Consider the following 17,151-nt stretch of genomic DNA (forward strand, 5'->3'; position numbering starts at 1 on the left):
GCAGACTGGACCACGTGCCCGCGCCTCACTCCCGCCTCCCCAACGTGCCTCCTTCCATGCCAAGCTCCGCTGGGCACTGCCGGCAACGGATTGGGGCTGCTGTTGAGGGCGGGGCGGGGGGGGGGGGGTCGCTCCCCAGGGGAATGAGTTGTGCTTTTATGCGCCCTAGAACCCTCCTATCCCTACTTCCTTCTCCCCCGGATGGCTGATAACTAGGATTTCAGCTGGGAGGTGCGAGTAGCCCTGGGCTCTACCCCAACCTTCTTTCTAACCCGCCGCCCTAGCAGCTGCCCAAAGAGCTTGACGCTGAGAAAGGGAGGGAGACCAGAGAGTGGGGAATCCCAATTATGGCTCCATGGGTTGCCTCTCAGAGTTCTCGGTCACGCGCCTGCCCTGCTGACCCCTGGAGCAGCGAGAGAGTTGTTCATGGTGATGCTGGCTGGGCTAGACCAGGAAGGGCACTTGCAGGCACCCTTCCTTGTTTTGGGTGAATTTGGGGACAGAATTATGCACAACTGTGATGCCATCTCCCACCATAGTCCCGAGTTCAGGCCTATGGGGTATTTGGTTTTTTGGCAGTCAAGCCAGCCCTGGGCCTCCGTGCCTGCTTGGAGCCCACTCCCAGTGACCATCTGGAAGAGGTTGAAGTCTTCAGAGATTAAGGTGATGCTGGAGGGTAAATGAGCATATCAAAGCATGGGGAGAGGGAAATTGCCTTTAATAAGGGTGGATGTCCCCAGAAGCTAAGGTGTGGGTAGGGGCTAGGTACCCAGGGGCAGAAGTCACCAGCCAAACCGTCCACCCCCAGGTACATGTTGACACCCCCAGGTACATGTTGACTTCCTAGTGATGAGAAGTGGACATTTCATCAGGGCTTCGAAGTAGGTCACGCCTGTATGCTGGGGGAGAAGGGCTGCCTCCGAAGAGCCCCCAGGACCCTGGGGATTTGTGGTGTAGAACTCAGAGGAAGGCTGCATGTGGACAAATAGTCCTGAAGGCCCTTGTCCAGCTTCTGCTTGCTGCCAGGGAGAGAAGAAGGTCACTTGGGCTTCTCCCTTCTGGGTCCTTGAGACCAGGCTCTATATTTACTGCATTCACCGGCCTACACTCACTGGACCACAGCACCCCCTGCTCTGAGAACTTCTATGACACCCTTGGTCTGCTCCATCAGTACCACACTTTCTTCCTGGCATTCAAATTCTGTCCAGGTGGCTCCACCATCACACTCCTGTATAACATAAGCCTGTCATCATTTCCACCCTCATACCTTTGCTGTTCTGCGCAGCTGCAGGCCATCTTCTCTCCCACTCTGCTTTTGAAGCTCAGCATACTCCACTCCTCCTCCAGGACCATCACAGCCTGTACTGATTCCTTTTGTCTTGAAATACCACCAACAAGGACTGCCCCATTTCTGAGCTCCTTAGCACATCTTACATCTCTAAGTGTCTTACTCGTTTACAAACATTCATCAAGCAGAAACTGTGACATGCCCCCAAACTTTCAAATTCTCTTTGCCCAGTTTCATAAACATTTAGCTCTAGCAGTGCTGAACTTGCCACTTTTTCTCCAAAATTTATATATATATATATATATATATATATTTCACACTTCCATGTCTTTTCTCATGATGTTTCCTCTACATCAGTGCTTTTACTTATCTTGTTGGGCTTGAAACACTCCTAGTTGCCTTGATGATCCATATCAAATATCCCTTCCAGGTGATTCCCTGATCTCCCCAAGCTGGCTCTATGCTTTTTCCAGCACTTTTTAAGCCCCTGAGCTTCCTGCTGTCATGGCACTGATCACAAAGGATGTGACTGTTAGTTACTTGTCAGCTTCTCACATTAGAGAGTGAATTCTGTGAAGAGAGGACTCAGATGGGACCAGCAGCTGAGCAGGTAGTCAGCATCTCTATGGAAAAAATGGGCCCTAACTTGGGCACTGCTCCTTGCCAGCTGGTGGGCCATGTGGATCTCCCCACTGGAACCTTAGTATCCCCTCTCTCAAACTGAATCTCTGTGGTCCAGACCCAAGAGATGCCAGGTAGGTGTGGGAAGTCCTGCGCATGGGAACACCCACCTGAAGTGTACATAGCAGAAGAAGCCTACAGTCTGGATGAGGAGGAAGAACAGGAAGATGCCAGGCTGCAGGCACGAGGAAACCCTTGGGGACCTGCCAGGTGAGCGAGGGTCCTTGGCTGCTGCTCTCTGAAAAGAGATGTTCTAAGATCTTAGATCAGCTTCTTACTCAGAAGGAGGGAAGGGACCTAGAATCTGGACCACTGTGGGGTTTTGTTTCCCTCTCTCAGTGTTGTGGTACCCTGGCTGTCATCCAGGGAACTCGGAGAGGGGGTAGGGTAGAAAGCTGCCTCCCCACCCCAGCTCCTATGTCCCTATTTGTGGGAACAGCCAGGAGGGCCTGGGACCTGGGATCTTCAAGGGGCCGAAGGCTCTAGAGATAAGTGAGAGAGAGAAATACAGAGCAAAAGACAAGGTGATGGAGAGGGCGAGGAAAAGAGCAAGATGGAGGAGGGCACAGGAGAGAGCGGACTTCACCACCAAGCTTTGAGTGATCTTGGCCACAGCCCATTCCCATTTATCTTCTGGTCCTTGTGGGAGTTGGACCAAGTGATCTCCAGGGCCCTGCTGGTACTGACAGTCTGTGGGAATCTCCAGAGAGCAGAGAAGGCAGAGAGAAGATGCAGTCCGTGTGCCTGCATGCCCGTATGCACGCACACACAGACACGGACACAGGTGTGCCTGCCAGGAGTCCCGGGGGAAGGGCAAAGGCAGGAGGGACTTGGGGTGGTGGAAGTGCTAGAAGGAGGCTGAGCCGCGTGGTCCTCGCTCCTGTCCCTCTCACCGCTGGGCCCCGCAGGTCCTTCTGCAGGAGGCTCAGGATCTGGGTCAGCTCTGAGAAATGGTGCTTGGTGCCCACAGGCAGGTAGAAGACCTGGGCTCTTGAGGCCATGTGAGCAGCTGCATCTCTGGTACAGAGTGGAAACCAAGGAAGAGAACCCATTATCCCTTCTGATTGCACCCAAAGTACCTAATAATGGATTTCCTATAATCCTCAAAGGCAGCACCTGGGCGAGGAACCAGGCACCACCCATAAGGCCCCTTTTGGGGACTGGTGGTCCCCCCAACCCAGAGCTTCTCCTTGAGACACTTTAGTTCAGAGAAGCATCTCCCTTGAGCTGTCCATCCCAACCCCAGGGTCCCTGGGCTCTGCCTTCCATCCCTGGCCCTCAGGGATTTATTATCCTCTTCTTCCTCATGTCCCCAGCCCCAGGGAATCTAGACGTAGGGAGAAGGGCTAGGGTTAGGGTGCAGCCACAGTATGCAGCCTGAAGCCCCTCTCCTCCCATGGATGGCATCAAGGTGACCCCCTGCCCCTAGGGCTCCATGGGTAACTCCAGAGGCCTGGGCCTAGAGTGGGATGCTGAGGAGCCGGAGGTGGATAAAATGAAGTCAGGGACTGCCCATCCCCCAACTGGGCCTGCTTTTGGTTGTGTTCTCTCCAAGAACCCCCTCAAAATGTACCCTCCTTCCAGAAGCTATCACTGAAGGAAGGCTCAATTTTACTAACCCTCCCTGGGGTGAGAATGTCTCAGGGAGTTGCATTTAAACCAGGAGTTTCAAAACTTTAAACTTGATTCAGTTAAATTCAGCTCAGTTCAACAAACCTAACTCTGCCCCTAGCCCCTCCCTGTTTTCCAGGCTTTGTGCTTGCTGCTCAGGAGATGATGAAAAGTATTAAAGGACTTATGAGGGGTTCTTCAGGCAGAGAAGCAAGTTGGTGGGTGGGCACTCCTCTTCCCTCTCCCTCAGGATCCTCCTCGCCTGGTGCTCTTACCTCATCTCTTGCAGGTCTTGCAGCAGAGTCCGCTGTCCATGGAGTAGGGCGCTGACCTTGGCTGAGTCCTGCAGGGGTAGCAGCCTCTTCTCTAGGGCCCAGGGCACAGCCCCTTTTCTTAGAGTTCACCTTCCCCAGGGATTTGCAGCCCTCTTCCTTCTAGAGGCCTCACTCCATTACCTGGGCCCTCATTTTGGATACACTAGGTTTATGTGACCCTTTGCATCTGGGCTTCTGATTTTCCGCTCCTCCCAAACCATTCTCCCTGAGAAGTCCCCTTTCCCCCTCCCTCCTCATCCCCACCCCCAACCGAGGTCCCAGCCAGTCAACTCCCAGAGCTTGAGCTGCCATCTTGCCCAGTGGCCTGGAGAGGGAGCCACCTCTCTCAGGGGTGGGTGGAGCCTGGCAGGGGAAGTCCTGGGCCTGGTGGTAGGACCAGGGAGACATGGCCTTGGAGGACCTGGTCCCTTCCCTCTGCCCTATTCCAGCAGCCCAGGTTCAGCTGCTCTGTCCTGAGGATACGATTCAAACCTCGAGCTGCCAGAGCCCAGCTCACAGGAGCCACTGGCCTCTTCTGCCCGGCATCTAACATCTTGACTGAGCTCAGCTCTCAGGCCCCAGGCTGGGTCTGCCACGGGACGTGATTCCCTGGGGGAGAAGCCAGGATGGCAGTGGAGGGGAAACAAGGATTCTGGTGCATCTGAGCATTAAGCAAGCGTCTGTGAATCAGATCACGTGTGGAGCTACATGCAAATAAGCACCCAGTCTATTTTTGTCACTTGTCTAGAGATCCGCATCTAAATACCTGGCAACTCCTTTCCCCAGCCCCAGCCATGGGCTCTGTGGGCCTTTGCTTGTGCCAAGCCCCCCAACCCCCACCTCACTCCCCCGCCTGGCAGATCCACGCCACACTGCCACCTGCAGCATTTCACCCCTGCCCTCCTTTCCCTCCAGGGCTTCCCAGGTGGCACTAGTGGTAAACACACCTGCCAATGCAAAAGAGATGCGAGTTCGATCCCTGGGTTAGGAAGGTCTAGAGAAGGGCATGGCAACCCATTCCAGTATTCTTGCCCCATGGCCAGAGGAGCCTGGTGGGATACAGTCCCTGGGGCCACAAAGAGTCAGACACGACTGAAGTGACTAGGCACGCGTGCACACACTCCTATCTGTCCAGACCTTGGGGGAGACAAGTTCCTGGGTAGAGTGCTTGCCCCTCTTTCTGGACAGAGAGAGCTCACTGGTGTCATCAGATCCGGTGCCTATGGAGCTCGGCTTTGCCGGGCCTGTAGGCAGACCCTTGGGTGCTCGAAGGGCCACTCACCCAGCCTCCCTCAGGCCTGATCTGGCCTGGGGACCCCAGCTGCTGCTTCCATTGCCGCTCAGCCTGCGCCAAGTGCTTGGAGAGGCCCTGGAGGGCCTGCAGGATCTGGCTGTGTCTGTGCAGTGTCTCCTCCAGGCCGGAGCTTTGTTCCCCTGGGGATCGGGGCAGAGTGGAGACAGGCAGGCCACTGGGGTAGGCAACAGAGCCTGTCTTTTGAAGCCGCCTTGGAGGGGCAGAAACGCATGGCTTCTGCCTCCAAGACTCTCCCCTGAAAAGATGTGTCTGGGTGGTGGGGCAGAGCCTGCTTAGGTACGGCCTCCTCAGGCGCCCCCCTTCCCGCTGGTTAAAGGGCTCTTGGTTTGAAGGGAAGAGGATACTGTGACCCTCAATCGAGTCCCTGGCCCACCTGCCTATTCCCTGGGTCCCTACCATCTTCCTGGACTCCATAGTTCAGCTTTGGAGTCATGTCTTCCTTGGTGCCCAGGCCCAGCGTTGCCCGCAGCCCTTCCAGCTGCTTTGCCAGGCGGAGCTGCTCCATCTCCAGGAAGGGCTGTGAGGGAGGCTGGAGAAAGAAGGCACAAACTTAGGCCCCAAACCCAGAGGCGGGCCAGAGGAATCTTCCCACAGGGCCTCCCTCAAGCCCTGTCCCCTCCCTGACCAGTCACCCTAGCATAGGCCCAGTCCTCCCAGCCCTGCTGTACCTCCGCCGCACTCACACACACTCACACTCACCCACACACACACTCTCACACACACACCTAGTTCTCCCTCAGCTCAGACACCAGGCCCAGTCCTCCCAGCCCTGCTGCACTGCCGATCTTTACACCCGTCTCTGCCACTGTGGCCCAGACCACAGCAGCTCCCTCAGGCCTTTGTCTCTGCCACTCCCTCTGTTCCTTCAGGCTCATCTTTGCCATGCTGTCTTCCTGCTCCCCTGGCTGGTTAGGACCCCTCAGTGCTCCCACAGCTCCTTGAGGACAGGGCCTGGTTCTGGGTCACCTCTGGCCCCCAGCACTTCCCAGCACAAGGCTTGGCCTGAGTAGAGCTCCGCAAGCAGGTAGAGAGCAGGGTTGGAATGACCGGTCTGACAGCTGGACATGAGCAGAGCATCCATGGAGGGGAGGGATAACTGGGCTGCTTCTCCCCCAGTGCTCCCCCCAGGGAAGGCCCAGGTTCAGCATTACCTCTGGACCCGGTTCCCACAGACTGAAGGTCAGGAAGGACAGGACGTCGTGGTCATCTAGAAAGCAGGGTAGCGAAGGGAAGGGAACTCACTCCCTCAGCCCTCACCCCCGGCCTCCATTATGTGCCAGGCAGGCAAGAGATCTGGGTGACTGAGCAGCTCTGACCCTCATCTTGCCTCTCTTCATAGGAAAGGTGTGAGAATCAGCTAAGCAGACAGGTGGGCTGTGAGGGTTGACTCCAACAGAGAGGTAGAGGGGGGCCCCCAGTGGATGGGAAAACTGGTCCTGACTAGAGCCACGGCCACAGGCCGAGCAATACCCTCAGGCCCGGAGCCTGGCTGCTCCTGGCAGAGGAATGACACAGGGGCCGCCGCTGCCTCATGATTCTGACCACGTCACTCTCCTCCTTAGAAACCTGCCATGGCTCCCCAGTGCCTAGAGTCTAAACACCGAAGTCCTGGCATTCCAGGACGCCACCTCTGATTGCACCCTGCTCTCCAGCTGAGTTCCTCCACAGGCTCTCTGTTACATCACATCCTTTTGCTCCATTTCCTAGATGTCCCTCATGGCTGCCCCTCTTCCTCTTGCCCCACAGATCCCAGCTAGGGACCCTTGTGGAGCCAACAGTGACATGGAAGTGACTCGTGTTTTACCTCATTTGAGACTTTCATCAACTCTGCAAGGCAGACACGACCTTCCCCAGATGGTAACAGAGGTCCAGAGAGGGTTTGTGGCTTTCCTGGGTCCCACAGTGAGGAACTGGCTGGCCCCACCCTAGTGCTTCTTAGAAGGGGTGTTCAGTGGGCACCACTCCTCTGCCCAGAAGGCCCTCACCTGCCAGGATACTCGTGGCCGCCGAGACCCCAAAGAAACCTCCAGGGGCCAAAAGCAAGGGCCCCACTTCGACACAGACCTCATCTGGGTCGCTGGGAGTGAGGCCGCTGTTCAAGGACACCTGAGGGACAGAAAGGGCATGAGTCCCTCACAGGGGGAGCCCACTGCTCTCCCCCAGCCCCAGCAGGGGCAGTGTCCCCACCTGACTCACTGGCTCCCTGACCTGGAAGGCGGGTGGGCAGCTTGGAATCAGAGTGACATGGAGGGGCTCGCACACCTGGGCTTGTGCCAGCTCTCCCAGGCATGTGCTGGAGGCAAGTTAAGAGTCTGTGTAGAGAGCAGGGATCCGTATCGGTGTTGCCTGTGTGTGCCAGGGACCGCGTGTGCTGTCACAAGTGTGTCTGTGGGATCGTGGGAATCCACAGAGCTCTGAGCCCTGTAACCTGCACTTCCTGCCCCAGTAGACCCACAAAGGCAGGAGGGACGACTCACATGCAGCCTCTGCCCCCAGTAGGTGATCCGTGCTCTGAAGGGGTACGGCCGGTTCCGGAAGTCCTGGTGGCAGGAGCCCAGCAGCAGGCTGCCTCCATCCCTGTGGGCACTTGGAATCCAGCCGGGCCACACAGGACCCAAGGCCTAACCAGTAGGGGTGGTCCCAGAGGCCGTGCTGCCCAGGCCTGCAGTGCCACCCGCCCCTGCTGGTATGGTCTAGCTCCAGCATCCGTTGCTGTATTCTGCTCTCGCACCAGAAGAGAGAGGAGCGGGAAAGTGAGCCTTGCCTGGCAGAATGCTGGGACTTGGAATCCACAGAAGAGGCCGAGGCCCGCCCTGGGACGCTTCCCTAGGGCTCAGCCTGGACCAACAGTGGGATTTCTACCCACAATCCCACAGGCCCACCACCGCCTCCACGCTCTCCCACAGGCTTCCCTCTGGGTACGCGTCTCTTTCTTCTTTCTGCCACTCTTGACACATAGCAGGACAGACAGCACGAGACCCACCGTAGCAGCCAAGGACACTATGACCAGCCCGCCTCCCCGCGGGGGTGAAGCAGCTGGTCCAGAGAGTTAGGAGTGCTGAGACATTCTGAGTGTGTCTGGGCTCGTGGAAAACACAGAAGCTCTGACGGCAGCGAGCCCGTCACCACCGCCTTCGGCCGAGAGGGGGCAGCACCGAGCAGGGGAAGGGGCCCCGGCGGCGTGTGTTTGCTCTCTGAGCCCGTGACCTTGGGCAAGTTGCCTCACCTTTCCAAACCCGAGATCCTCCATCTTTAAAATGAGGATAATAATTGAAACTATCTCATAACATTGTTATGAGGGTTAACCAAGCCATGAGCCTGAAGTGCTTGGCGTAGTGCCTGGAGTACAGTAAGCTCAGGTTATAAATGTTAGCAATTATTCTAATTGTTATGAGCTAAGAGAGATGTGCTAACAGACACTGATGACCTGGCCCAGCTACTGAGGAGGCATCCTGGCTGCGGAGGGATGGGGAGCCATGTCATTGGAGAGAAAGGGACAGTGCTGGCAGGCAGGCAGGCAGCTGGTGCAGGAAAGGGCGTGGACCCTCCACCGGCAAGTCTGGCCTCAAATCTCAGCTCCGGGCACAGCTGTGTGACCTGGGGCAAATCACTTCTCTCTGGGCTCAACATCTTCACCTGTAATTGGGGCCTAATAATCCCCACTTCTCAAGAGTGTCAAGAGGAGATGATGGGAGTGAAAACACTGACCACAGGCCTCACCCTGCGTCATTTCACTACACCCGCTGCCCTGGGGCTGTTGGGTTCAGTGAATTGAGGACTCCGTGGAGTAATTCCCAAGAAGAGCAAGCCAACCCTGGTCCCAGGCCCTGGAGGAGGTTTGGCTGGGACCTAGTGAGAAGGGGGGGCCCTGGGCAGTGTCATCAGCTCAGATGAGAGGGCACCAAGGACACACTGCCTAGGAGGAGGGCTCTCTGTGTGTGGGCTGCACGGGTACCCACCAAGCTCCTCGCAGCCCAGGAATGAGGCAGGGGCCAACCCAGGTGGACTCTTACCCAAGCGGCTCGTAGAGGATATGTCTGTCTGTGGCCAGCACGTGGATGGCAGGGCTGTTCTGTGTGGGAGGTGACAAGCAGTCTGAGACCCGGGCACAGGGCAGAGGGTGAGGGTGTGGGCGGGACAACGGGCAGGAGACCACCACTCACCTGGGCATCTTGGGCTGAGGAGTCGAAGAAGATCCCAATGCCGTCCCCCAGGTCCGGCGCCCCCAGGACAGGGCCTACCTGGCCCCTGCCCTGGGTGTACCACATGGCCTGTGGGTCCACAGCTGCTCAGCTCAGGGGTCCCTGCAGGACGCTGGAACCCCGGGCTCACCACCAGCTTCTCTGACCCACCCCCTCTGCCAGACCTTCGTGGGGACCACTCACCATGCCCTGGGCTCCCCGGCGCCCCGGCCCGGTCACCCTCATCTGTATCTCCACCTCCCAGGCAGGGAAGAGGACGGGGGTTGTACTCCAGACAGCGCCACTCCGGTTCCGCATGGATGGGGCCAGCCGTATCTCCTCCAGGCCCGGGATGGCATCTGCGGGCCAGGGCAGCTCAGGGCCTGGGCCCCACCAGCCCCTGCTCCCCCATCGCTCTCTCTCACTGGTCTAGGCTGGACTCCAGAAGGAGGAAGGAGGGAACATCACAGCCAATAGGTAATAAGCCGGCTGGTCAGACAGTGGAATCCACCAGAGAAGTGGGGACTGGGTCTTTGCCAGACGGAGGGAGGGTCAACAAAGTCTCCAGACACACATGGAGCGCTTTACCTGCATTCTCACATAAGCCTCATTGCAAGTCTGTGCAGCTTGCTTTTATAGGGCCCCATTTTATCTTTTGATTATTTATTATACTATTTTTGGCCATATGGCATGGGGGATCTTAGTTCCCCAACCAAGGATCGAACCCATGCCCCAGCAGTGGAAGCTTAGAGTCTTAACCACGGGACCACCAGGGAAGTCCCAAGGCCCCATTTTATAGATGAGGAAGCTGAGGCTCAGAAAAATTAAGGAACTAAATGAATGGGAACCCAGCTCCCTCTGATTCCAAAGTACAAGCCATTTCCACCATGAGAGAGATTTGTGTCCAAAGGGAATGGCAACCCACTGCAGTATTCCTGCCTGGAGAATCCCATGGAGAGAAGACCCTGGCGGCTACAGTCCACAGGGTTGCAAAGAGTCAGACATGACTGAGCAAGTGAGCATGGGAGCATTGTGTTTCTCAGAGGAGGAAAGAGAGGCCTATGAGGGAAAGGACAGCCGGAGACCACGAACGCAGGGGAGCACCCTGAGAGAATAACCAGGCGGAGGGCCAGGGCTCCAGGCTGTGGACACATGGGTATGTCCAGACAGAGGTGAGCCTTCCTGGTGGGGGCACCTAGGGGGCATCTCAAGGTGGGGAAAGCATGAAAGCAGAGGAGGGGACTGGCCGTGGGGATGGAGTGGATGTGAGAATTACCACTGATGTGGGTGGGATGGGGGAGAGGGAAGGAAGGGGCAAGAAACTGAGGCAGGCTTGGCAGGAAACAGAGAAGGGAGGCCAGAGGCCCTGCCCCAGCTGCCTCCACTCCCCTGTGGCCTGCCAGCCTGGAACCTGGCCCAGGGCCCAGACCCTGCCAGCATGTCCTGGAGACTCCTAATCCAGCCTGTTTGCTCAGCAGAGGCCAGAGCTGGGGGCAGGGAGGCTCAGAGGCTGCAAGGCCAGGAGGACTGGAGCCCTTGGGAGCTACCACCGCCTCTGCAGTGGCATGCAGGAGGCAGAGGTTGCCCATGTCTGCCACACTTCTGCGCTGAGCCTCTGGTGGATTGTTCAGGGGACCTCACTGCAGACTGCAGGCTCCTCGAAACTGACTCAGCCCTGTGTCTCTGGGCGGGGCACAGAGGACATGGGGGTGAGCCAGATAAAAGGATGAACCAGTGAATGGACAGGGAGCATATCTCTGAGTGACCTTGAAGAATGTGCTTCTGCTCCCCCATATGTCCTGGAACACCCTAGACTTGGCATGGCCCAGAACAACGAGTGTGGTCCTACCATCCTGTACCTGAGGCAGGGCCTGCTCCGTGCTATGGGGAGCAGCCTCCTCCTTTGTTTACCTCCTGGGTCTTTGTGAGGGAGAACTGGGCCTAAAACCCTGCTAAGAGGGCCTGTCTTCTTAAAGGGATATTTGCTGTGGTCTTAGGAATGATGCTGTTTTTCAGACATTACATCTCATAGACACAGAAATACACAATGGATCTGCTTTCTCTCTTTGGTTTGGCTGCTAGGAGGCTCTAAACCCAGTTCATGGCTCAACTCTGAAGAGTGGGAAGGCTTCACAGCATATATTTTGGGAGTAAGCCATGTTCTCGGACTCATTTCATGCCTCAGTCCTAACACTGTGTCTCATTCTTCTGGCTTACTCCAAATCTAAATTCCTCTCAGTTGCATAGGTCCATATAAGTCCTCGAAAATCTTTTTAGAACAAGACCGAGTAGAAGACAGATTGTTTGTAGGTCTGGGTTTGGAAGGCCCTGAATACAACGTACGGGCTAAGATGCTCTTCTGCTTGCTTCTGCCCAACACACACGCACAGGGCAGGGCTGGGGCCCTCTCTGGTGAAACAGCTAGCCACGAGGCTGCCTCCCTCCAGGCTGCCCCAGGTCTCCTGGACAGCCACGGCCTGACGGTGTAGCGCCAGAGGATCGGCTTGTGCTGATCCAAGCTGCCTTGCGTCTGTGAGTCTGAGCCTATTAGCAGGTGTGTGTGTGTGCACAGGTTCATGAGGCAGGGTGGTGAAGGGATCTCCAAGGAGAGGCAAGAAGAGAAGGAGAGAGAAGTCCCAGGGCAGAGAAGGGGAGAGGCAGAGAGGAGAAGCTGAGGTGGACGGGTAGGGGTGGGGCTGTGGTGGTGGGGCAGGAGACAGGTCGGCTGGGGGGTCCTGGGGCCCCTGGCATGTCTGCTCCAGGCCTTGGCCCCGTCTTGGCAGTGGCTGTACTGGCAGGCCCACTCCCCACCCAGTCACGGCCACCCGGAGCTGGTCAGCCCCTCCTGTGCTCTGAAGAACACTGGGCAAGGCTGGTCCTCACCCGACATTTTACCTCCGTGATGGCTCCAGAAGGGTATTCCAACCCCAGGCAATGCCAGCCTCGGTCCTTTGAAGCTGAGCTTGTACTCAAATCTTCGCTGAGGCAGATGGCCCCCCTCGGTGCTGTGGGGGTCCAGGAGTACGAGGAGCAGAAGGCAGAGCAAGGGATCCAGGCCACGGACCACCCTCATTGCGAAGGGAACTAGTAGCTGGGCCCCAGGGTGGATTTGCAGCTGGGAGGATAGGGAGGGGCTCCTGGGACGGGGCCAGGTGGGGAGGAGCCAGGATGGCCCAGAACCTACCTGGGTTTTTGGCACTGTCCTCTCCCTCCCTCCCCAGCACAGACATCCTGTTCCTTTCAGGCCTGATCTCAGGCCCCGCCCCACCCTTTACCTCCAGCCTGATGAGGCAGCCTGACCTCCTGCCAACCTGAGCTCTGCCCGGCTCCTCGGCTCAGGCCATCCTTCCTCCTTCCTTCTGTCCCCGCGGCTGCAGGGCCTCATCGGGATCACTGGGACGAGCCACCATCAGCAGCTCTGACTTTCCTCCCTGCCTGGGATGGGCCCCGGCATCCTGGCTCCTTCCCACGGATGGCTGTCCCTGCTGTCTGGCCATCACCACCACCCCCATCCTCCCCTGTCCTGCTCTCGCTGCCTTGATTCTCAGCTCTCTCCCATACTCCCAAACACTCATGCCTCCAAGCAACGTGGTTTCCTCAACAAAGAAATTATGTGAGGATAAAAAAAAGAAATTATGTGAAAATAGAAAGGGAGTCTCAAGAGACAGAGCAAATAAATGCATCGCATGGACCTTGTGAGGGGAAAAATGAGATGGGGAAATTTGAACACTGGATATTTGATTAAGGGATTCTTGTTAGAATTTTTAGGAATAATAATGGCATTGTGGTAGAATTTCTAAGTCTTACGTCTTCTGGAGAACTATACTAAAGCTTTGTGGATGAATTGATATAACATTAGGATTTGCTTCCAAGTCTCCTAGAACTTGGGTGGGAAGAGGGGAACAGGGTGTGCATGGCAGAGAATTGGCCTTGAGTTGATAACTGTTAAAGTTGGGTAGTAGGGACGTGAGGGGTCCTTGTATTCTAATCTCTACTTTTATATGTTTGATAATTTCCATAATGAAAGAAGTTTTGAAAAAATAAGAAATCCTGGGACTCCCCTTGGTGGTCCAGTGGTTAAGAATCCGCCTAGCAATGCAGGGGACGTGGGTTCGATCTCTGGCTGGAGAACTAAGATCCCGCATGCTGCAGAGCAGCTAAGCCACGTGCCACAACTAGAGAAGCCTGCATCTTTTGCAACGAAAGAGTCCACACGGTGCAGCCATGACCTGGAGCAGCCAAATGAATTTAAAAAAAAAAAAGCTGAAAAATCCTGTATCTCAAATATTTTCATCCAAATAAATTTTGGTTTTCCAGAGTGCCTCCAAGAATTCTGGACAGCTTAAGTTTTACTGTACTTTGTAAACCCCCAGTAGAATTAAGATACTGAAGCTCTACAAGTTAATTAAAACCACGGCTGCAAACGGAAAATTTTAGGACACGCTAAAAGAAGAACTTCATTTCTCTACACTGAGCCCTCAACCACCTCCACTTGCTTCTCCCCCTTCCTTTTTGCAGCCAAGCTGTGGAAATGGGGGGTCCCCTCCAGCCCTGCTTCCTTGCCGCCCCCTAAGTCCTCCCAGCTCCTGCCCTCCCCACCCCCGCACCTCATGAAAACTGTTCCAGCAAGGCCTGACGATGCCCGCTCTCTGTACCCAGTGGACACTTCTCAACACAGTCTCTGCAACATGAAACGCTGTGGACACCCCTCCCTTCCCCCTGCTCTGAGAACGCCCTCCCCAGAGCTCACCTGCCTCTCTGCTGCCCCCAGCCACCCCAGGAATTGCTTCTTGATCACTCTTGTCCCTCCCTGGTCCCTCCCATCTCTCCAAAGGCTCCATGTGCTACCTGGCCAAGCTCATCCACACCCACGGCTTCAAGCACCTTCTCTGGGCCCACAATCCCCAAATCTCCGCTTTCAGCCCAGCTTCTCCTGGAGTCACAGGCCCAAATAAACATTTAACTCTGGAGGGGACCTTTCTGCTTGGATGTCACAAAGGCTCCCAGGCCACAAATCCAAACCAAACTCTTCTGCAACCCCCAGCACATCCTCCTCCAGGGATGGGGTGTCATGGGTGGCACCACCCACCTTACCAAGCCGGAGACTGGAGTGTCCCCAGAGCCCTTCCACGGCCCCTTCCTCTCCTCAGCCGTCAGTAAGCTCTTCAATTGCTCCTGCTGCCCTCAAAGTGTTACCTGATGCTTTACTCTCTCCAAGCCTCATGTACCTTATCTGTAAACTGGAGATAATAATAGTGTCTCTCTCCAAGGGTTGTTTGGAGGGTTAGATGAGATAATGCATCCATTGGAACAAAGAGGGGCAGAACTCAGCTCAGTAAAACACCAACTGTGTTCATCTTCCTCTCCACCTCCTACCAGGTCCCCCAGCCCAGGCCTCCATCAGTCACCTCTCGCCTGGCCTGTCAGCCTTCCCACCATCTCCCCTGTCCCATTCACTCTAGCCAGACTCCAGCCAGAATCATCTCTCTAAAATGCAGACCTGGCTAAACTCTGCCCCCAATCCTTCTGTTGTTCTTGTTCATCTTTGCATAAACTTCTCACGCCTGCAAAGCCAGGTGGGGTCTAGGCCCTGCTTTCTCTTTAGCCTCACTTGCTCCCAAACTGCATCCCTTGGCCCCTTAGCCCCGGGCACACTTGAGCCTCTCACCTCACTGCCTTTGTCCAGGTAGTGCCCTTCCTTTGGCAGGATCACCCTCCCTTTCTGTCCCCGATGGTCCTCCACTGTCTGAGAAGCTCCCTCTGTCCTTTGCCTCCCTGGCCTGGGTGGCAGTGGTGACACCCACCAGATTTCTGGGTACTGAACTGAGTTCTGAGCAGGTTCCCCCAGGTCCATGAGCTCCTTGGGTGAGAAATCCTCTCACTCATCTACGATGTGCCAGTGGCCAGGAGAGCACAAGCGAAGGATGAGAGAAGAAAGGGGGGAATTAAGCTGTGAAGGGGGTGGAGAAGTCAGGAAGGACCGGGGCAGGATATCTGTCCCCTGTACCTGCATTCCCACAGGGCCCCATCAGCTGGACCTTGCCCCTTCACTCTTGTCACACTTGGCACAATTCATTACGTCACCTGCTTGGCCCCTCTTGTGACCCCATGGCCACGGGCATCTTTGGAGGTTTCTGAACCTGAGCTGGCTTCTGGACCAGTCAGTGAGAGCTGATCATCAAAAGGCACCCAGATCCCCACTTTCAGCGAAGTCAGGTTGGGAGCATGAAGTCCACCCTGTATTGGGCACAGAGTGGATACCAGCACACTCTAGATAGGAGCCCCCACCCGTGACCCCTGCCCTAGACCTGAGTGTCAGTTGTCTACCAGCGTGCCACTGCATGGTACCCTCTCCTCGGCAACTCACTAGGACGGGTCCCTCTCCCATCACAGACCCCCTGCCCCTCACGCTCAGGATGCCAGCTGCCAACCCTGCCCCTGGCAAGCTCCCACTTGGAATCGCTACCATGCCCTCCCCTCTCTACTGTCCACCTCTCTCTCAGCTTGTGGACACGATCCCGAGGTATAAGTCCTTCCCTTTGGCAGTTAGATTTGCTTAAGCCTCTACTGCCTTAAAAATCCTTTCTTCATTACAGCTGGATTCCTCCACAGACTACCTTCCTGCCGTCCTTGCACCTCCTCTAGCCATTGTGATCGTGGACTCCACCCCCACCAAACTTCAGTCTTGCTAAAGTCACCAGTGACCTCCTTGCAGCTAACCCCAACAGCAGACTGGTTCCCTCTCCTGTGTCCTCTGAGAAGCAGAGAACCTGCTGGCCCCTCCTTCTTGGAATGCTGCTACCCACCCCCTTACCCTCATTCATCCTTCCGATTTTAGCTTGCATGCTGCCTCTTCTGGGAAGCCCTCCCAGATCTACACATAAGGTCTGATTCCCAGGCTACACGTTTCTTCCATAGCACTTATCAGTTTGCCTATGTGATTGTCTTCCCAACTGTCAACTCCACAGGGTCTGTTTTGCTCACTGCTGAACCCTAGTCCCACCACACAGCAGGGATCCAAGTGGGTGTTGTTGAATGAGTGGTCTGATTTAAAAAAAAATGCACCTGGCCATGTGCAGAGAAAACGAACTGGGGGAGACGAGGCGGCAGCACTGAGCTGTGGGAGGTGATGGGGCCGGACCACAGTGGGCTGAGGAGCAGCCCCGAGGCGTCCTGCACGGTCAGAACGGCCTAGATTTCAGGTCCTGCAGGCTGGGAGAGGACAGGTCAGAGACCCAAGGACAAGTGGACACTCCACCAGCTGCCTGTCTCAGTGAATGAAGTGAACCCTCAGAGGCTCTCACTGACCAGTGGCCCCGCGGAACCCAGGGCCAGTCTGCCTTCTCCATCTGTGCCCCGCAAGGCTGGACGCACGTGGGGCGGGGTCAGCGATGCCCGGTCTCAGGGGAGCTGTGAGAACGGCCAGCAGCTTAAGAGCCTCCCCATCGTGGTCACGTCTCATCAGCACGAGACGTTTATCCTGCCTCCTACCAAGGGGAGCCCATGTCCGGCGCGTCAGGCCTGACTTTCTCTGGCATCCATGCTCCAGCCCTCCCTGTGCTGTGGGCCTGAACACGGCAGGAGAGGCAGTTGGGATGCCGGCGGGCGGGACCCAAGCCCAGGACGCCCCGGAGCCAGGCCTGCCCGGCAGCGGGATGTTGGGGGAGGCAGGTGGTGAGAACTGCTTCACGGCAGACACAGGACACTCGCTCGTGCAGCTGACACAAGGCGGTGGCTACATCTCCCCGCAGCGCTCCCCAC

The 17,151-nt window shown here is 56.4% G+C and overlaps 1 protein-coding gene across 1 annotated transcript; it reads right to left on the bottom strand.

Moving 5' to 3' along the window:
- Positions 1–886: 886 nt before the first annotated feature.
- LMAN1L (lectin, mannose binding 1 like) lies at positions 887–12,463 on the bottom strand. The gene is made up of 14 exons (XM_052659525.1): positions 12,286–12,463; positions 9,595–9,749; positions 9,373–9,480; positions 9,223–9,281; positions 7,687–7,786; positions 7,195–7,315; positions 6,361–6,416; positions 5,606–5,738; positions 5,177–5,328; positions 4,204–4,278; positions 3,856–3,923; positions 2,863–2,986; positions 2,076–2,207; positions 887–1,012 (listed from the first exon to the last, which is right to left on the bottom strand). Exons 1-14 carry the CDS (start codon positions 12,461–12,463, stop codon positions 887–889), a joined length of 1,587 nt encoding a protein of 528 aa, XP_052515485.1.
- Positions 12,464–17,151: the final 4,688 nt, after the last annotated feature.

This window comes from Budorcas taxicolor, chromosome 21 (assembly GCF_023091745.1).
Source record: "Budorcas taxicolor isolate Tak-1 chromosome 21, Takin1.1, whole genome shotgun sequence".
Lineage (NCBI taxonomy): Eukaryota > Metazoa > Chordata > Mammalia > Artiodactyla > Bovidae > Budorcas > Budorcas taxicolor.